This window comes from Trematomus bernacchii, unplaced genomic scaffold (genome assembly GCF_902827165.1).
Source record: "Trematomus bernacchii unplaced genomic scaffold, fTreBer1.1, whole genome shotgun sequence".
NCBI classification, from domain to species: domain Eukaryota; kingdom Metazoa; phylum Chordata; class Actinopteri; order Perciformes; family Nototheniidae; genus Trematomus; species Trematomus bernacchii.
In genome coordinates, this window is record NW_022987686.1 from 426,188 (window position 1) to 447,653 (window position 21,466).

General features: G+C 41.3%; 2 protein-coding genes across 2 annotated transcripts; one reads left to right on the forward strand and one right to left on the reverse strand.

Moving 5' to 3' along the window:
* Positions 1-11,993: 11,993 nt before the first annotated feature.
* Positions 11,994-17,099, forward strand: si:dkey-19b23.8 (low density lipoprotein receptor adapter protein 1). Its single transcript, XM_034136919.1, has 3 exons — positions 11,994-12,285; positions 14,098-14,832; positions 15,519-17,099. The coding sequence occupies exons 1-3, from the start codon at positions 12,270-12,272 to the stop codon at positions 15,602-15,604; spliced, it is 837 nt and encodes a 278-aa protein (XP_033992810.1). The 5' UTR covers positions 11,994-12,269; the 3' UTR covers positions 15,605-17,099.
* On the reverse strand, positions 16,859-20,881 carry si:dkey-19b23.7. The gene is made up of 8 exons (XM_034136918.1): positions 20,668-20,881; positions 20,291-20,362; positions 20,133-20,204; positions 19,338-19,540; positions 18,472-18,535; positions 18,207-18,372; positions 17,766-17,963; positions 16,859-17,628 (listed from the first exon to the last, which is right to left on the reverse strand). Exons 1-8 carry the CDS (start codon positions 20,683-20,685, stop codon positions 17,537-17,539), a joined length of 885 nt encoding a protein of 294 aa, XP_033992809.1. The 5' UTR covers positions 20,686-20,881; the 3' UTR covers positions 16,859-17,536.
* Between the last annotated feature and the right edge of the window lie 585 nt (positions 20,882-21,466).

A 21,466-nucleotide genomic window follows, 5' to 3' on the forward strand; every position in this document is an offset into this window, starting at 1 on the left:
AACCTTTGTGTTGACACAAAACAAAACCCTCAAGGATTTCTATTTACATTTGTAAATTTTCTTAGAATACAGCTTGAAAAAAAAACAAATTAACTTGCAACATATGAAAGTAAATCTTTTAATTGATTGTCTACAGTGCAGCAGTGTTTATGAATGACTTCTTAGTTTTCATAGTTCTCTTCTAAAAGCGAAAGAGCTCTCTGAGACGTTAATCCTCTCTGTGGTTAAAGAGTAGTGAAATGGTTCTAAGTGAAACCAGACGACAGCTGGTTTAACCGTGTGTGAAGTCTGGGTTTAAGTAATAATTGATGAACGATTTAGCAGTAAAATATCTCCGGGTTGATGTTTAATGTCTAGAATAACACAGTCTTATAAGTTCTCCACCTCACTGGCTTTGGTTGTTTATGTGTTCATTATATACGCAAATGGCCGTATAAATAGAAAACTGTGGTGGGTTTGTGGCTAAAAATACATTTATGAGAGATTTGTCACAGTACATGGCATTCTGTAGGCTGTAGGGCGGGGAGGAAATGAGCAGGGATGGCCTGGCTGGATACAGAGCATCTGAAGCCAGCTTTCTCCTGGAAAAAAAGGCCGTCTGTGCGACTATTAATAGCTCCAGCAGGCCGGTGTGTCTCTTTAAGGCTGACTAACGGCTCCTTTCATTCGACGCAGGCAGAAAAACCAGAGCTTGCCCACCGTTTTCATCAGCAAGCCTCTCTGGAGCTGCTGATGACGTGCGTAAGACGCCCCTGACAGCTTTTACAGACGCACATAAAGACTCACAGGCAGCTCGAAGGAGATACTTTGTAGACCATGTTAGTCAGATTGTGAGTAACAGAGTGTGGGGCCTCACCGGGGTTTACACTTCTGACAAATGCTACAAAAACCTTAAGAAAAACCTGCAAGTAAATCACAAATCTTAGTGTTTTGGGAGTTGTGTGATCTGTTGGACAGTGTTACTGTGGAAACGTCCATGAGGTTATAGAGCGTGAGTGTGTGATGTTGAAAGACTGGAACATCAGATGACCCCAGGTTGCATAACTGATGATGGGCCAAAGGTCAACAAAAAAAAAAGTCATATTGTAAACCCTTAACCTTGAGTAGCAAAATATTTGGGAAAATGCACATACTGACAGAGAGTACGATTAAAGGTCCCATGTCATGGCCATTTCTACTGATCATAATTCCATTGTTGAGGTATACTAGAATAGATTTATATTGTGCAATTTTCCAAAATCACATTGGTTTCTCATACAGCATATCTGTATAGTATGTGTATTCACTCTCTGTCCTAAACGCCTTGTTGGAGCTCCTGCCCCCCCCTCCCTGTGAGCCCACTGTGCTCTGATTGGTCAGCCCGCCCACTCTGTTCTGATGAGTCCACCACCGTTACAGCGGAACATCAGTGATTATGTGTTACAATGGCGTTAGCAACCAGAAAATGACACCAGTAATGACAAACAGATGAGAATGCTGCGTGGGGTCTGGGTGCCGTGTTGGCGGGACGTTGCGGGGCTCGCTGCTGTGAGGAGGGGACAGTGTGAGCTCTATTACTGGTGTCGTTTCCTGATTGCTGCGTGGGGTCTGCGAGACAGCAAGACATCGCGAAACTCAGCCTGAGCACCATGGATGCGGGAAGGGGGGGTGCTGAGGGGGCTGCAGCACCCCCACTGCGAGGCTCCACTAGCACCCCCCCCCCAGCGCGTCACAGTTTCGCCGCTGAGAGAGTGTGTGTGTGTGAGGAGCTCCACGGATTGGTCCATTTGGGTATATGGACACGTCACTGCAGGGGCGGACTGGGGGGAAAAAGTGGCCCGGGGATTAATTGACAGACAGGCCCACTTAATGCGGGGCATGTATCGGCCGGCCGGCGACGAAAGAATGTTACTTAACAAAAAACCCTATGCATTTTATGTTATTTTGGACCATTATTCATATAGTAATCACATTACCTGAGCCCCTGAGTTGCCTAGAGCAAAATAGTTACAGCATATATTTAGTGATTTTAATGTTAACAGATAATTGATGCAATAACATTTGGACCCAATTTGCCTGACATGACACACGGAATAAAACATGGGCGTAGGAAGCATCCTCAATGTGGGTGAGACAGTTTGACAGGGGGTGTGGGCAGGTGGTGGACCTCACCTCCTCTAGGGGGGTCCAGGGGCATGCTCCCCCGGGAAGATTTTTTTTTTTAAATGTTGAAGTTAAATGCATCAATCTGGTGCACTTTGAGAGCAAAATTAGGGACTAAATCTATGGATACATCTCTCAACACCCATATGAAACAGAACTGTAAACAGATTTACTTTTTCTTTCAACATTTATTTGAACAGCAAGTGGAGGCAAAAGTGACTGCACCCAAAACAATAAACCTGCTAGCTAACTAGCCTAAACTCAGTAACAGAATGTGGGCAACACGTTCTTCTCCACAGCCGCGCGACCTCTGAGTCAGACATCACTTCCCCCTTTTCTCTCCTACGGGTGCAGCCACTCTCCCTGAACCCTGTTTCCCTGCCAATGTGTGAAAGTGAAACTATCTGATAGATAGAACATAGGTAGCCTATCAAAACGGCCCAGCCCAGCCCAGTGGGGTGTGGGCCACACAAAAAAAAAGATGTTGCCTAAATCCTACCGGCCCACACTTGTAAGTGTTGCGGCCACACCCCACTCCCAGGGAGTGGCCGCAACACTTACAAATGTGGGCCGGTAGGATTTAGGCGCCGTTTACACGAGGAGAAAACTGCTTGTATCTGCATAGTTTCGCGTGCGTATAGCCCTATTATTTACACGAGGCCGATAGAAACTGACCCCACAAACGATAACGGGTCCCAAGGTGGATAGATTTGCAAACGAAACGCTCTGGGGGGTCAACCGAGTCCGTGTAATCACCTCGATACGAATATTTCCTGAAAAAATAGCAATAGCCCCACCTCTCCTGCTCACTGCTGTAGCAACTATCAAAAATAGCTGTGTTAATTAAACGCACAAGGGGTTCTTGAATGAAATAATATTATAAAAGGCAAACCAGAATTGTTAACGCCCAATATACTCCTTAAACAAAATAAACAGAGTCAGATTTCATGCATTGATCCATTATATTGACAAAGGTGCATCTCACCCGGTGTTTGTAGAGAATATCTCTCTTTCTGAGATGTGCTTCTTGGTCGGTCGATGCAATATCCACAGATTCGGTTTCTTTCAGTTAACTTCCCTGTTGCATTTATCCATATGCTGAGGAAATTACTATATCCTGCTGAATACCAGCAATCGCCACACACACTTCCTCCTGTCAGTAGCTACTGCTAGTGCTACTGCTACTGACCATGCTACAGATATTAGTGCAAAATCTACAGCTCCTCTACCACAACCATCAGCAACAAGTGGACATGGAGAATTACATGAACTACATGTTGCTAAAGAATTTTTTATTTTTTATTTTTTGGCCCTCCGGCCCACGCACAGCACCGGCCCACCGGGAAAACTCCCGGTATTCCCAATGGCCAGTCCGCCCCTGCGTCACTGTACCCAGGAAGAAAAAGAGAAATCTCCAACGATGCGTTCTGTTTTTTTCCGTTTTTTTCAGATGAACTTAATGGGTAAGTGTCCATTATGAATTGAGAAAATGTTCCTAAACCTTGAAATAAAAAACTAAATTGTAATAAAACAGGGCGGGGAACATGTTGTTTTACCTTTTATTAGCTAATGAAAAGTAAAAACACTGTCACATGTCATTTTCTTTCTACATATATGATGCTTTAGCAGAGTAAACCCAAGGTCTTGTCCCATCTATTCAGCACTAATGAATAGACGGCTCATTATACAAAGCACTGACATTATTCACACCTCTAAACGAATAAAAAACATAGCAGTCTGAGCCAACTCCAGAGGGTACATTCGGAAAAAGCTCCGCAGCCAAGTTCTGTTAGCGTCATTAAACAACCCAATGTACTGTTGATATAACTGTCCTGGCATTATAAAATCTAAACACCGGCCTGTGATCTGGTGTCAGGAAAAGTTACTTCAGTATTTAGTTCAAATACGGGACGTTGCTACTTCTGATTTTTGTCGAGCTATTGTTTTCTCTGTTGTTCCAGTGCTTTGGGATTCAGTACAGTCACATCTCCTTCAGGGCCGGACAGGAAGCCACCGCCTCTTCCTGTTTAGTCTAGATTCTGATTGGTCCCTTGGCTTGAGAGCATTTTCACAACAAAGCAGTCAACACCACATTTATCAATTGCTAAAAAGAGCTGAACCTGGTACTAAATAAAAGCAAAAGGGACTGAAATACAGTCAAAACAAAAGAGGAATCACTGCTGACATCTTCCGCCCTTTTTCAGCTTCCATAAATTCCCTTTTTTGGACATTATTTTGCTTTCTAAATAAGCACCATCCCTAATTAGCTACTGTTTGACATGAATACAAACACAAGGCAGGGAAAGCATTGTGATTAGAGCTATTAAAGTAGCCTTCACTTTGGGGATATAGTGCACACAAGAGCAAAAAGTCACATTTTTAGCTCAAGTTTTCTGCTGAAAAAAGCTTTAATAATCACCTACTATGATTTTAAGGAATTCCCCCAGACAAAGCCTTCCTCCTGTCTGGCCTGCGCATGTTATTACACTCAAACCCCACCAGTCAGTTCAGCCTGAAAGGAAATTAGCTCATCAGCAGACTGACGCAACCCTCATGCAAAGATAACTAGAGGAGAGAAAGGCAGACACGGTGTCATTCCCTCTGCTCCACACGGCCCATTTAACATGCCTTATTAGGACATCTGTAGCCGATAGTCATGCTGGCATGATGCTGCTTTTTGTTTTCTGGTTTCTTTTGCCAGCCGGCCGCTCATGACTTCCTTCAGACACTCATGTGATGTGTGTGAAGGTCGGGTCACTTGGCCACTCATCATGGGACTTTGGCCGAGTGGGACGTGCTGTAGAAAATTAAACAATAACACTGAAGGTGCTTTTACGGTAAAGGCCGATAAACAACTAGTTTCCCGATAAGGAAATATTATTGTGGAGCACCTTCATGTCGGTGTCCGGTTAAGTGTTTTCGGTACACTTCACTTTCTGTAAGCTGTTGGCAAATATTCCACCTGTGCTATCAATCTGCATTAAATTACCCCCTTTCACTCGCAGGGTTTTATTTACAGACCTCATATTTCTATTCCGCTGATAACACCTCCAGCTTCCCTTTTTAATCCTAAAGATACATTCCCTGTCCACTTTTAGCCCTGAGGGCAGGTGAAAACGGAGTTCAACTGAGTTTACAGAAAACAAAAATGTACGCATTAGCCTGTTGCTATTATAAACATTACTTTTAAATAGTTTTAAAACATAATAATATCGCTAAAAGCCTTTGGGCTGCAATTGTTAAACTGTCTTGTATATTTTTAGACAGGTGAGCACACAGATTAGCGCTTCCCGATATAGACCTTATAAAAGTATGAAGTATGAACCCAGGAGGTTAAACTGGAGTCAGGCAGTTCCCAACGAAAAACGACACTAAAAGGCTCAATAGAAAATACAAACCAAAGGATTAAAAAGCCACAGCTGATTTGTGAGGCTAAATGTATAAGCACAGTTGAGCTAAATGCTAATGCTAGTAGTGTTTACTACAAAAATGTTATATGCTGCTAACTTCTAGCATGTAGAATGTTTCTAGTTTGTAGTTTAGCATGCAAGCTATCGTTAGCTAATCAGCACTAATGATGCATTCTCGCCGATAAATATTAATTCTCCTGTTAAACTGTATTATTTTTTCATTTTTTTCTCTCTTTGGCAACTTCCAGGCTCTGTCAAATGATTACAGATGATTTGTTTGAAATAAATGCTCTCACATTCTAAAAATACTCTCTTGGGTATCTGTTGCGTTGCAGCGTTTATAGCCGAGACCCTCTTACTGTATGTTCCCAGACCCCAAACAGTAAACAAACAAAAGGCTGTACATACGATCCACAAATTCCTGTATTTCCACAAAACCGGCAGATTGTGAAATTCACGTAGCGCATCTTAACTTCAAACACACAGAAGCACATAACTGAAGCAACATCCTGAGGAAATCGCCTCTCCTCAAAGCTTTACTGTACTGAGACATCAAAGCTCAGGCTGCAGCCACAGAATGGGATGTGTGTGTGAGATTCAATTGGGATTTAAATGGCAATAACGCTCCTCCAAAGATTAAAAAAAACTTCTCGGACTATGATTTCACACTTTATGAGTTTTTTTTTAGCATTCAACGGTACCAAATGGAGCCACCTTGATTTTCTCTTTCTCCTTCTTCAGTAATTTACTCAGATTGGATTCCTTTGACTATAGACGAATAACAGGAAAACCTGACTGTGAGGCCAGGCGATACAATGAACCCCCATCGATGACGTCTCCGAGTACCTGACCCATTTCCTTCTGTGATACCAGACGCCTGTAGTACTTGTTCAGGAAGGTGTTAGCAGGGAGTGGGGAGAGACCTGGATTTACATGACTGAATCCGGTCACTTTCGCTGGAAGAGCAGCTATTGCAACTTGATTAGATTAAACACAAGTATCGTCATTAACCATAAGACTCTCCTGTTTCACAAGAATACCAACATCCTGTAAATGTTGTGTTCTTCTAAGGAACAGCTTTGTCATATTACCAATAAATAATCAAAAGAGGGGTCAAGTCCCGCCCCTTTCCTGGGGACCACCATTGGTTCTTATCTGGGCACAAAATGTATGTGGTAGTCAAATTTGAGAGACTAAGTGCAGTTAGTCCTAAAACTGTGGATAAATAAGACCTTACAAATACGTGATTTGAAAGAGCAGCTGAAGCTAGGTTGCCTGTGTGTTTCCTATTGAATATACTCACACAAGCAACAGTTATTTTACTTCTGACTGGCAGGATAAAACCCATGAGTTAAGATAATGTGACATTTTTGTGTGAATGTAGATATGTTACCTAGCTAGCTAACACGGCAAGGTAAAATCTGCATTGGTAACACATCATATACCAACAGAGATTTAGTTCAGCAGTTATACATACTACAACAAACTGAGGCTTTCTTGACGTACAGAACTATATTTTAAATGTACAAACATCATATACTGTATGTAAAGCAGGGCCACTTCACCTCTATATGAACTTGTGACACACTTACTGCAACTTCAGCATTTGTTACGACATCCACTGAGTGTTAGGTATTGTTTCCTAATGTACTTTTCAAAATAACAAAACGTAATCACAGTCAAAATCAAGACACATATCCGCTCAGGATGGACAGATAAGATGCAATGCACCCTTCTGTGTTTACTTGAACCGTATAACCTTAAACACACTTGGACATAAACAAACTGCTACTCCTATCATGTTCTCTGTGTTTGAGCAACCCAGTCTCACGGCATTTCGTGTATTAGTCACGAAATTAATTTAATCTATTGATTCGTGTTCACCAACACGATTTTCACCTTTTTTTCGTGTCACACAGAACGATTTTAAATGCAATGTATTTCTATTGGTAGTATGTTTCGTGCCTGCAACACGTCTTTTTGTCCGGTCGGGTCTTGGAAGACCAGAAGCTGTGTGGTTCATAAAAACATGTTCTTACTCAATATCTTACCCTAAGCCTAACCCTATCCCTTTTATTTGAAATTGTATAATGTCTGAGTTTTTTTGCCTCAGTGTGAGTCGACCCATAAATCTGCATTCCTGTTTTCGTATCTGCACACCTCATCCAGCTTCGCTTCACAGGTAGAAGCTCTGCTGGAACAGACTGTATGGGTGTCTGTGGTATTCGAGTAAACAACAACAAAAGCTGGCGTGCTGAGAATTGATGCATAACAGTGAGCATTTGGCTCAGATATGACAGAAAGGCCATGGTTTTGAACATGGTGATTCTTTATTTTTTTGCAAAAGGAACATCAGTGAAACTTACAGCCTCTTTAAATGTTGGTATAATTCTAATATGAAGTGCTGTTATTATTATTATGTATGACTTTGCCTTGTTAGCTGTAGAAATTGACTTTAATCTGGTAACTCCTGACTGAAATGTATTTTCTTCATTTATTTTCTCTTTATGTTGATTTGATTTGTTAGTACCAAAAAGGCAATGGTGCTTTAATATCATATTTAGAAAATTAAAATGTATCAATTACTTATTATAATTTTCTTTATGTATATGGGAACACATAATCTGGTTTGACCTTAAATCTGTTTTGTGCTGAGGTCAAGTCAGAACACTAAATCAAATCAAATCAAATCAAATCAGGTTTTATTTATAAAGCACATTTAAAAGCGATTTTTGGTCGAGCCAAAGTGCTGTACATGTAATAAAAACACATTACTACTAACATGCTCACAAGGACAAGGGCTAACTTTTTAGTCGACGTAATAAAAAAATAATATATATATGGGTATAATGTACAGTGTCTGAGTTAAGTATGTTAGCATACTTACATTTTCTATTAAGCACTTAATTACAGTCGTTTTTTGTAATGCTAGCAATGTAGTTAACAAGTGATTGACAGTACAGGTTATTATGAAATGTTGTATGCCTTGTAAGTAAGACTTAGCACTCATAGCACTGGTTGTAATGGTGCCAGGGGCCGATTGTGTTGTGGTTCTTAGCTCCAGTAGAACTAGAACAAGTCTTCACTGTTTACAAGCCTATAGCTGTAGGTTTGCATCAATAAATGCCAATCATATCTGATTTACAGAGGTTTAGAAAAAGGGAACTGGGCATAAAACATCTCCCCAACGGATGGGAGGGAGCTTATATTGTGTCAATTTACTTCCTTAATTTGTTTGCCCTGCTTCCAACAATAGCAGTGTTACATCCCTGTTCAAATGTTCCACTATGGCAACCTCAACAGAGGTCAAAACCCTGTGAAAATATGAGTTAAACAGATAACTCAGTAAACCTTAGTGGGTTTTTATAGATAATCTCATCAACAAACGCTCCACGTTCTCCCTGTCTGCCACTCTCTCTCTCTCTCTTTGGTTAAAGGTACAATCTGTGATATTTCCCTCTAAATCCCCAAATGTCCTCTCAGTTGAACTGTCCGTTGAAGGAGCTGTTGTGTCATGAGGTGTTGCTCTCATGAACCTACTATTTCCCATCACCCTGCCCATTGCTGCAGTCACAGATTGTCTTTGTTTCCCCACAATGACTTGCAACAACCTCTTGAGACTTGGCTGGTTTCAGTCACAGCAGTGAATGCATTTAAATTAATGGCTGCCAATTAGTTTCTGAACAATTGGGTGTGTCTGTAATAGAGCCCATTATCTTAAAAGAACTCTGATTCTGAGAGATTGGCATTTGAAATTGGGGGTTTTTTTTCTCTCAAAGAACTCAGATTTTTCTGCTCAAAGAGTATAATCAAAGCTACTTATATTAAAAAACAATTGCTCCAAATGGCTATGCTACAATGCAGAAGTTTTAAGCAGGACAGACAAGTTTAAATGTCGATTTCCCGATCGTGGTAGATGAAAAGTCAAGGGTTCCATGATACTAAATATTTTATTGATAAAACAAGTGTCCATTTTATGGTGGTGGTACTAACCACCATAAAAGTCATTTCCATTGGGACACCTCTTCTGGGAACCATAAATATCTCACTCAAAATGTGGTGTTTATCCAGTAGATATTGATATTGTTGCATAATTTAACCATTGGTTAAATGTTCACTCACTGAGTTTAGCGTGTTAGCATGATAAAACCTACCTATCACTTAGTAGAGCTCATGGGAATGTGCTTTCTGATCATGCTAGCCACCTAGGCCAAACATGTATTGGAAGTTGTTGATATTTCACTGAAAAAGGGAAAAGTTTCTATCCAAAAAAGTAGTTGTTAAGACATTGCGCTAATTAGCTTCAATCTAAATGTTGGTGCAGGAGAAGTACAGGGAATCATTAAAGTCAGTAGGGTTTATCCTCTGGGAACCATCCACGTCTACGAAGTGTCCAACCAATATTTCCAGAGTATCTTTTTTGCATACAATATTTCTTATTCAATACAGCCTAAACACAAAGTACATTTGTGTTTTCTCAAATAAACAGTAAGTGTTTTAGTTGGGGGTTAAACCTGTAAAGTCTGCACTTCTTAAGACAGGGGTGTCCAAACTACGGCCCAGGGGCCAAAAGCGGCCCGCGGTCCGTTTTGAAACGGCCCTTAGCTAATTAAAAAAGTATAATGAAATATGGCCCACAAATTAACTTGTGCTTGTTATATATTGTACTTCTTAAATATATATGTACAAATATATCACACCGTATTCATGTCTTAATAAACCCACTTTTCACATCAATTCTGTAAATTAAAGTTGGATAAAAATGTTTAAACAAATCTCAGTTGATTAAAAAAAGCCTAATAACTTATTTACATACCAACCTTGAAATCTACCCTTCATATTTCCTCTTTTTATAAGCAATCTGAGGCTTCTGTTTTAAGGAATGAGCTGTGGGACGAATAAAGGTATTCTGATTCTGATTATAACTAAATAAAATAAACCCTCTGGAGAGCTGGGATTTAGGCTGTTGTGTTTCTTAAAGCATTTTTTATTTAGCTAACTTATAACTTAACTTATGAGGCAATATAGCTCTCCTCTAGTGAGGGGCCCAGCCCTTCGTATTTATTTTCTGTATGTGGCCTTCATTGAAAAAAGTTTGGACACCCCTGTCTTAAGAGCTGCAGCTGCACGCCTGCGTATGCTACAGTTTGGATGCTGACTCGCTGTTGTTGTGAGACACGTCAGGAGGGTGGGAGCCTGATGTCTGAGATGGTCCATTATGTCACCGGGGCCCCAAGAACAGTTACAGTGTGTCCCGCTAGGCTCTGAGGCGAGTGTGACGTTCAGAACTTAACTGCTGTTGGGCCAAACCCAGGAGAAACAGGGGCCCTACTGTTTCTCCACATCAGGCACACCCAGCCACACACACTTAGACGCATACACACATGGAACCGTTCAGGCTTTTTCTTCTGCCACTGTTTAAAATGCCCCCAGAATAAACACTCGGAGCAGATCTGAACTAGGGAGGCCAGCGATCCCCATTAAAGAGGGGCTCTGACGCAATGTGGAGGTAATGAAAGGTAGTGGGTTTCAGATGTTTCCTCAAGCCTTGTTTTCTACTTGTAGCAGGTAATGTGAAACTTTCAGTTGGTGGAGCATAGCGTCATGGGCTTGTGAAAAGATGACGATTCTTATATTGTCATAAAAAAACCTACATTTTAATCGTTTTGATTAGTTATGTTAATGCAAAATCATCCTCTCCACTATTCATATCATGGGTCACACAAAAAATGTGGATGACAGCTTTGGGAACATTTCTGATGCTTTATTTGAGTAAATAATTATCCAAAAGGTTAATTGATAATAGAGAAATAGCTGTCTATTGACCCTCTACTCTCATTTTAGAACCTTAACCAAGGTAAATATCCAATCATATTTTGTACAGTACGTATACAAAATAATACCATATTGGAGACCCATGTATTGTCAAATATTATATATCATATAGCGAGCTGAAACTGTAAAATACGTTTTTATGTACTCAAATACAATGTTGGATGCTGTTATTTATACCAAATGATCATATTTTAAAAGTATTTAGTGTCAAAATCTGAATTTATAGAATAACTAGTAAATATATATGTACAATTAATGTAGTGGAGTAAAAGTATAAAGTAGTATCAAATGTGTATGTACTTGAGTAAATGTACTCAGTTACTTTCCACCATGGAAAACTATAAGGGGGCATGTACATGAAGGAGGTATGCCATACATCTTCTTTTGAAACACCCATGCCAGTAAGTGTTTATTATTATTATTATTATTATCCACCCTATCATGTACAGTACATGATGTATTGTAAATCCCTTTTCTATTGTAAATCATCACTCCCTCCTCAGAACAGCCTCCTCTCTGCTCTGACCTGGCTCTGACACCAGCGCTCGTCCACGTGTGTGACGAGCCCGCGCCTACACTGTTTTAAAAACGGTTGTCGCGCGAGCTCTTCATTCACTCAACTCACCGCGAGCAGAGAAAGGAGAGCATGATCCAGCCTGCACATAAACTGTCTCATTTAAACATCTATTTACGCAAGACGAACACTGAACTCACGGGACAACCGAAACCGACTCGGTTAATCGATTATTTCTTTCAACAATAAGGACTTTTCAAGCTGGTTTTGCGTAAAAGCGTGCAGGATAGCACACTTCCACCTGCCCAGTGTTTCAAAACATCACGGAACTCCGAGGTTCACCTGAGACGCTAAAGGACATCGTTTGCATGAAACTGTGGCCAGGTAAGATACATTTTCTAAGTTTTTTAATCGACTTTTTCATAGGTAAAGGTGAAATGCACTGAGAAATGTAACAGGTTTTTGACAGTTTGGCTGTTATCTTATACCGGGGTTCGCCAAACCACATTTAAAAAATCAGCCAATTTGAAGTTATCTCGCTTATTTCTGCAACTATACAGCACAGTATATCTTGTTTATTAGATGTAGGTAATCAGTAGGCTCTTTTGGTTAATTCGGCATACAAAGAAGGAGAAAATGACCAGAAAAAAAAGTTTGGAGAAATAGTTTGCCATTGCTCAATCAGTTGTATTTTGGATTGGGTTTACCGGTTTAATTCCTTGTTTGTTGCTTTAAACAAATAATCTCAATCACAATACCTTTTATAAATCCCACAGAGGGGACATTTACACTCTCACAGCAAAAGTAAGGAGGCAAAACATTTAATATAAGCATGCATAAAACATTAGAGATGGAAATTATACAAATTACAATTTACAAAGGTGGACAACAATAGGTAGAGTAATTTAAAAATAAATAAATAAGTGTAGCATGGAAAAGTAGTGTGATAGCAATACATACATCAATTATATCTTGTGTGTTGATGCAAGATTACACAAAAAATGTATCCTTAAAATGACCTCTTTATGGAGATGTATTATGTATATTTATGTATACATTATTTAGAATATAGTTTGGAGCAATAATCTCTGCATATGAGTTTTGGCTACTGAATAAATGTTCACACACAGGATGGACTGTGGATGTGACAGCTCTTTGCACGTCAGATTGAAGTAAAGTTGTTTATTCAGATCATGTAGACAAGTATTTTTAGGCACATGACGTGTTTGTAACTTTTTATCTTGTACTCTTTTGGTTATTGAGCACAGGGAAAACCAGTGTTGTCGTTGTAAAGCAGTCTTGCGTAAATGCAAAACAGCCCGCTATCTGTCTGTGAGTTTCCAGGTGAAAGTTGTGTACAGCCCACACGTGTAGCTGCATGTGTGCATGCCCTGGGTCTGGGCGAGACTTTAGGTCAACTTGCGTCCCCTTTTGCGATGTGACATACTCACAAAAGCATGCCATTGTTTATAGGAGAAATATTTTGGTTGGGGGGGGAGAATGCAAAGCTGTTTCCTGCTCAAGGGGTCGCTTAACAATGGTCACCACCTTGGAACAGTTGGTGGTTTTCTCTGCAAGTCACTTCTGAGGAGCTAGGATGTTGAAAGAATGGCCAAGAAAAGAGAAAGGGGGAACAAATAAAGTTTTGACACAATAGAGAACATGCAGTTCTGTGGGTGAGTAGGATGGGAGACAATGGGAGGCCAGAAGTGGACATTGTATAAGGCTCAAAAAGGCAAGGTCAAAGAATTTGAGAAGTTGTTCAGTAACTAATAACATGGTGATATGAGTGTATGTAATGCTTGGCACAGGGATGAGTTTAAACACAGCTATGCACCTGTGATTACCTGTGTGTCACTGTGTAACCTTCAATTTATTTGGGCATGTGTCCAGTTCAGTGTGTCTCTTCAAAGCTGTGAGGACAAACCGGAGTGTAAATATTTAATGGTCTGTGGTGAGTGAATATTCCTCCGCGCGTCACATTCGTAACTGATCCTGTTAGGTGGCCTTTTGTTTTTCCATGCTGCGGTACAAGCTGTGCTGACTGCATGTTTAGTTTTCCACATCAAGGCTTGGAACGCATGTAGAAGATAACACTCAATGTCAAAACAATTTCCAGGATGCACCCTATCCCCATTAACTTCTTGATACATAATTCATCTGCTAACATCACTGTCTTTCTCTGCCTCATTTCAGATCAAAGCAGTGGATGCAACTACGCTCCATTCGTAGAAGAAAGGTGGAAGAGTGGGAGAGGCTCTAAAGAGGACCAGCTGACCTCTGGTGATCACACCTCAGCCAACATTTCCCCCAAATCCAGCCTGAAGCGCACCATGTCGCTCAGCACGTTTCAGCTCATGCAGACTCTCAAGAACTCTCCGGCTGCGCTACGTCGCCGCTTTCGCCGCGACCGCACAGAGTCTCTATCCCACGGAGACCCTCTCTTTAAGGTCCACTACCTGGGCACGGAGAAGATCTTCTCTCTGGACCGAGAGCAGGCCCAGGACGCTATTAGCCACCTGCTGGAAGGTGTTTCAAACGGGAAGAAGCTCAGCAAAGATCACGCCCTGGTGGTGCGGCCGAGATACGTGGAGGTCAAGGAGCTGAGTACAGGTCGGCAGCTGACGAAGACGTACCTGCAGGACATCGCGTACTGTGCGGCGGACGCAAACCGGCCCAATGTCTTCCTGTACATCTGCAAGCACCAGGGGCAGCAGCTGCAGTGCCGAGTGTTCTGGTGCAGCCGGGCGGAGCGGGCGCGGGACATGACGGCGTGTCTGGCGCATTCTTTCCAACGGGCGCTGAGCGACTTCCAGCAGGAGGGGTCGGCCGCGCTGCAGCCCGGAGAGGGGAAGGGGAAACTGGCAGAGGAGTCGGTGAACTCCCCCGCCAACACCAAGAGCTGCACGCTACCTGCCAGTCTGGGAAAAGGTGAGACTGAAACACTCATTTAAAAAAATATATATTTTCATTATGAGATTTTAGGGTAGCTTCTAGACTAGTTGCTGTTTAAACTTGTTAGTGCTGCTTCTGGTGTTTTTCAGTTAGATTTACTATAAAAACCAACTATTTCAAAGCTTTTTTTTTTTTGAAGACCTTTTTCATTCACAGTTAACATTCAATTAGCTTTAGCTTAGGCCACATCTTCCTAGCCCACCTAGATTTGTTTACTTCTTGCAACTTTTAAATGCTGTATTTCCCCCTTACATTTTTTTTTTTAGTTCTTTCTCTTTTTAAACGCATGTCAAAAGCTGATCCATTATGTATTTACTCGGCTTTGTCAGGCATACTGGTGGTAATCAAAAAGCCCTATTTGAATGGTGTTTGATTGAAGAAACTTTTCCTGGTTATTTGTCTTTATCATTCTTGCTCTCCAAGTTGTTTGGAAAGATAAGATTCCCAATGCAGTAAGCACATTTTTGTGACCACAAAACAAATGCTGAAGTATGTAACAGTAAATGTAAAACCTTGACTATGACACTTTAAAGCCAAGGTTAACACACTATTGAGGCTTCTTGGATGTTCATAAGTAACATTTATACAACAGAGTTCCCTTTTCATTTGCAGCTGCTAAGCTAACACCACTGACTCATCCCTCTCTGTCTGTTTCTTTTCAGTTCGCTGGAAGAAGAGGGGCTCTGTGTCTCGCAGCCCCCTCAGAGCCATCACGAGAAGAGGGTCTGCCTCTGACAGCTGGAACTGAACCCACGCTTTTTACCCTTACGTAAAAAATGGGACCACATTTACCTGACAACAACCTCAAGGACAACAGCACTGACGGGAGCGATTACAAGACAGAAGGGAGGACAAAGGGGATAAGAGTGGGAAGAGGGGAAAGTCCATATTTGGATGAAGGAGGAAAGGATGTCGCCATAATCAGTGAGCGTACGGACTACGTACGGTTTTTCGACGCAGCAAAGTCGTCTGTTGACTTTTGCAAGAGTGGCGTCCTATGTAGCACAAAAAGCTGTTGACGAACGCCTTTGTTCAGCTGTCAACAGCTTTGTGAGGACTTGTGACTGGCTGCAAGCCATTTAGGGAGCAGACTGCTTCATTTCCGGGCCTCTGTTTTTGGACGGCTTGTTTGTTTTGCCAAAGAGTTTGATCTGTCGGAAAAGAGACTTTTGTCCACAGAGACGACCAAAAACTGGAAAAAGACGACAAGAGCTTTCGTTGAAGGCAGATTTTTATTTATGAAATTTGTGACAGGTCATGATTTCTTTTTATTATTCTTTTAACCATGTGGCACTGGCAGGTTTCTCATCTTTGTATTTTATTCGGATGAACAAAACACCCTTTTTTTAATTTACATTATGATAGTTTCGGACAAGGGTATATAGATGTCAGAGGTCATTTATAGTTTGAAATGTTGTTCCTTAGCACTTTCATTAGAATTAGACATCCAAACAGATCAAATATAATCATTTCCAACTGCTTTTTTGTCAGTAACTTGGAAAACATACACCCCAGTAGAAGCTTTAGGGTCAACAAATCCTACCTTTTACAGCAACATCCTTCCAAAAAAAACAAAAACAGATCCTAACCGTCCACTGCGCCAAATTATTTTCATTCATGTGGGAAAACACACACTCAGCCATGACTTGCGGGTTTGTTTGTGTGCGGACACTGGGAACGCTGTGTTCCCATCTGGAGCCTCGGTGTGGAATGCTCGGCCGTGCACCTGCATTCCAAACGTGGAGGAAATTGGAGAAACGTCTAACCATGACTTTGCATATCGAGCAGCCTCGTCACAATGTGCCGTTTTACGCCGAGTCGTTCTCATTACCGAAGCCATAAAAGGGGCCCCTGCCCCGCTTAATTAAAAGTGACGGTTATAGACATTGATATGTGCAGTATTGCGTAACGGCCTCTCATGAAGGTGATTAGTGTCTTACGGTTTACAAATGAGAGATTTAAGGATTAGTGGTACACCCTGAGGCTACCATTTTGTTTTTTCTGACCAAAACTAAGCTAAGTGTTTTTGACTGATGTGCCACAAAGTTTTAATCGGGTTATTTTAACATTTTGTACTTGTGATGTATCTTTTTATTTACAAAACGTGCAACCCCCCCCCATCTCACAAAAGGGGTTAAAGTGCCTGTTTCAAGGCGTATTTTTATCAGTGTACTGTTTTTATGTCATTGTACATATTTAATTAAATATGTATTTTATGGAATATTAAAACTTTTTATACAACACTTGTTTGTCTGTACATGTTTGTTTTCATACAGCTGTGATGAATGTTTAACCAGTTTTAACTTCTGCAGCTTGGACCCTGATAAATATGTCTGTTTTGCTCCGCTTTGAAAATGTTATATTTGGCCTGGGAGAGCAGGGTTGAAGGGTTTGGGGGTGGCGGGGCAAGATATCAAGAGAGGTCCTGGGATGTTTAATCTCAGTCATGTGACACAATTCCCAGGGTTATTTTACCTCCAAAATACATGTGACTACCTTCTAACTGAGCACAGATACAACTGGAGTGTGTAGCCTTGAAAGAAAGTAGACAAACACACAAAAAATGACTTAAATACAGACCCTTTTGAAGAGATTTCACACATTTAAACCCTATATGCTGTATTTGTCTCTACTATAAGTCAGTTAAAGTGCACCAATGATATCTCACTTAAGACTAAAGTCACTCCTCTCCAGAAGAACCCGCCCTTTGTCGCTGTAACTCCAGCAGGGATTGGACGTGAAGACGCCTCAAAGGCTTCACCTCTTCCACCACTGAAAGGAGAAAACTATCATCAAAATCGTTTCATCCCTTCGTAATGTAGCTAAACAGCATCACCTGCTGGCTAAGATTATAAAAGTAAATTAAAATGATGCACTGTAATTCTCTCAGTCTTTCCAGGAGCTCCTACCTTTGTCATAGTGCAACTCGTCCCGGTTACCGTAAACCACATACGTATCCAGGAAGTTAAGCAGAGCGCCTGTGACCAGGAAGCGGTCGGGGAAGGGAAGGTTTTGGATGTAGCGCATGTCCAGAGCGAAGGGGTTGGAGGGAGAGGGGACGGTGCACAGACACACAAGCTCACTGATGACATCCCACACGCGAATACCTGTGAAAAAACAACAGAAAACTATTTGTTTTAAATTGTAATCCATTTATAAAGCAGAGATTTAATAGTCTTTCATCACCTGGAGCTTTTTCCACAACACTAATCCACACCAAACAGTAGTCTTGAGGTTGAGCTAAGACATCTGCGTCTGATTTAGCTCATGGAAAAACTTGTAATTATTGAATCTGTGCGGTTAAACAATAGCTTTCTCTCGTGTTTGGATTCCTCACATTGTTTCCATACCTCGCGTCTGCCAGTCTGAGATGGACTTGAGTTTCATGGGCGTGTCTTTGACCATGGAGTCGGTGCCCCCGATGTTGACCAGGCGCTCGTGATTGGAGCGGATCCAGGCGTAGGGCCGTCCGTACTTGACGTAGCCGGCCAGTAGGAACAGAGTGCAGTTCACCTCCTGTTGGGGGGGGGGGGGGGGGGGGGGGAAGTCAAAGCGGTCAGACTTGAGAGAGAGGGTTAGTGGATGGAAAAGTAAAAGACCAGGTGAAGCACTCACAGGAACCGCTATCTCTCTCTCACTGGGGGAGGCTGGGAGGAGATGCTCCTCACCGCAAGGCTCCCTGAGGACAGAGACATTTCAACCAATTATTAGTATAAGGAGAGATGATCATGTGATATAAAAATACATTTTTTTCCCCTGTTTACAACATTTAAAATTGGAAAAGAGCAGATAGTCATATTTGAGAAGCTGTAATCACCATTGTTTTTTGCTCGACCGACCCTTTACACATTCATCGATTAACAAAATGTTACATTTTCTGCCGTCTACCAAAAGATTTTTAGCGATTGGAGGCACATTCCTACAAAATGGAACCATTCTTCTTGTCGTGAACTGTGACCTAATTGTTGGCCACATAAAAACTGTGTCACTATTTTCATTTTCCAATAAACATAAAAACATTTATGCCTCAGATAACCATGTAGTCATCATTAAAAACTCACCTGTTCACCATGGCCTTTGACCCCTAACCCATCACACCATGGCCTTTGACCCCTAACCCATCACACCATGGCCTTTGACCCCTAACCAATCACAGTCCCCATGCTTCCACTCCTACTGCTATTTTTTTTTTTTTTTACATTATTATTTGCCCCTTTTGTTTGTTTGTTCACTATGTAAAGCGGCCTTGGGTCCCTTGAAAGGCGCTATACAAATGTCATCAATTATTACTGTTATTATTATTATTATGTAAATCACTGTATATCTTAACATATTGTTTGTTTTGTTTACAACTAACACAACATGATGCACCAAAGGATGCCAATAAAATGCTACCACATACACTGATTCTCATTTTCAGATTTGAAATCGCCCAATAACATCATATACATATTTCTATTTCCAGGCGTGTAATCAATCACCTGACAGTCTGTGGCTGCGTCTTGGTGTGTGTGTGTGGCGGAGGCTCTCGGGGGCCCGGAGGCTCCTCTCCAGGCAGGGGAGAGCTGCCTCGGCTGCCCAGGCTGGGGGAGCTGCTGCTGGGGGAGACATCGCTGCTGTTACAGCTGCTGATGGAGGAGAGGGAGGAGGCTCTGGAGACCACGAAGCCTGGAGAGCGAAAACCCTGCAGGGGGGGGGGGGGGGGGGACGACGACACACGGTTATAACTGCAGTCCCTAATGATGATGATGATTAATACATGAGGTTGATGCAAGGCAGTGAGATATATTTATTTGGGATATGAGACGATAAGATCCTGGGAACAGACATAGGAGTTGATGCTCTTTGCTGTTATAAATATTTTTTTGTTTTGAATCTATGTGGTTGTTAGTGTGACTTTTGTGGTCATTTTGTCTATTTTCATTTCGTTTTTTTCACTTTGTGGCCATTTTGTTCCTCTTTATAATAATGTGTTGGTCTCTGTAATTGAGTTTGTCTTTTTGAAGGCTGTTTTGCTGCCATTTCTAGTGGTTTTGTGTCTCTTCGTGGTCATTATGAGTGTCTTGCTATAGTTGTTTTGCCCCTTGTCATGCTCATTTTGAGTCTCTTTGTGGCACTTTGTGTCTCCTTGCAGCTGTCTTGGTCTCTTTATAGTCGTATTACTTTTCTAGGTGGTCATTTTGGCTCTCCATGTGGTTAGTAAACGTGTCTTTGAGTGAAACTCTGTAGTGGATCCATGGCTGTAGGCCTACTGTGTGGATTCTACAAAAACGAACCAGATCCTCGTTAACGACGGTCAGCAGCAGCTCCTCTTTCCCTCTGAGCCAAGGCTGGAAGTATTTAAATCCCTGCAACACAAACACACATGTTATTTGCAAAAGCAAAGAAGTCTGATCATGTTTACTCATCTCTGCATGCATGTGCACTCACTCACCTGTAAAGACCCGAGTAAGGCCAGGTCATTCAGAAAGTGCTGCAGCTTCCTCCTCTGCTCCCTCTCTCGTTTCTGCAGAAGACAGTGATTATATAATAATAAAGTTATTAGCATTAAAGTTTACATTAACCTTAACTCTGATCTAGAATTCTCCCATCATCCCTCTCCCAGTCTAGTATCCTAGCAACATGCAGCGCCCCTTCAGCATCCTGTATCGACAATAAAGACGTTATAATAAACGATGATCAATAAGGATTAATGCATTAATAATAAAGTATGACGTGACATTGCATGCAACAAAATGGATGCACTCGACTCGATTTTATGATAATCTCTCAATTCCACTTTAAGTCTTATCAAATATGAAGGAAACTCACACTGCTGCTGCTGCTCATCTTGTACCAAACTGCATATAACGTCGTCTGCTTCCGGTGCGATCATGGCGTTTTTATATGCAAACATTTAAACCTTACATTATGCTGATTTTAAGGGTTTATTTCCCTGGTTAGCTGCTACGGGTTGTACACAGACAGAAAGGTTGTGTGTCTCCTCGGGTGTTTCCTTCTCGATGCTCGCTGTCGCAGAGTGAAGTTGGTTTGGTGTTGGGCATGGTACGCCCCTAGCGGTCATGATGGAGTACTACCGTTCAATTCTGATATCTAAAAGCCAAGAGAAGAGAATGTGTAAATAATGCCATAAACATGTTAAATTCTGTATGGTTTACAATTTATTGGACTAAATATGTGTCTATTTTTGGGCCCCAGAGTCATAGGTCTAACTGCATATATTTAGTAAAGTATACTTATTTAAAGCATGGTTTGACAATTCTTGGAAAAAGTCTACACTATACCCTTGTCCATCATTCATGTTTCTGTTCATGCAGTATATGCCATGCCCGTAATTCATTTAAACAAATAAAATGTATCTAAAAACATCATAAAGCAGCAAGAAGAATGAGTGACCCCTCCCTGGTGTAATTTCACAGAAGGCCCAATTTATTAAATTGACCAATTTATTAAATTGACCAATTTGAACGATAATGTCACTCTAAATTAAATTGAAAAGTTGCAGGTCCTGCATAAAGTAAGCATAGCCTAGGTGTTATTAATAGACAGATTTTTATTTTACTTTGGACAAATCCAGGCTGCCTGAGTTGAAGATTGTTGCACATCTGAC

Coding starts and splice junctions, on each gene's coding strand:
- si:dkey-19b23.8 (XM_034136919.1), top strand. Junction 14,833..15,518: donor ACCTGCCAGTCTGGGAAAAG/GTGAGACTGAAA, acceptor GTTTCTTTTCAG/TTCGCTGGAAGAAGAGGGGC.
- si:dkey-19b23.7 (XM_034136918.1), bottom strand. Junction 18,536..19,337: donor ACGCAGCCACAGACTGTCAG/GTGATTGATTAC, acceptor CTCTGTCCTCAG/GGAGCCTTGCGGTGAGGAGC. Junction 17,629..17,765: donor CGAGTTGCACTATGACAAAG/GTAGGAGCTCCT, acceptor TTCTCCTTTCAG/TGGTGGAAGAGGTGAAGCCT.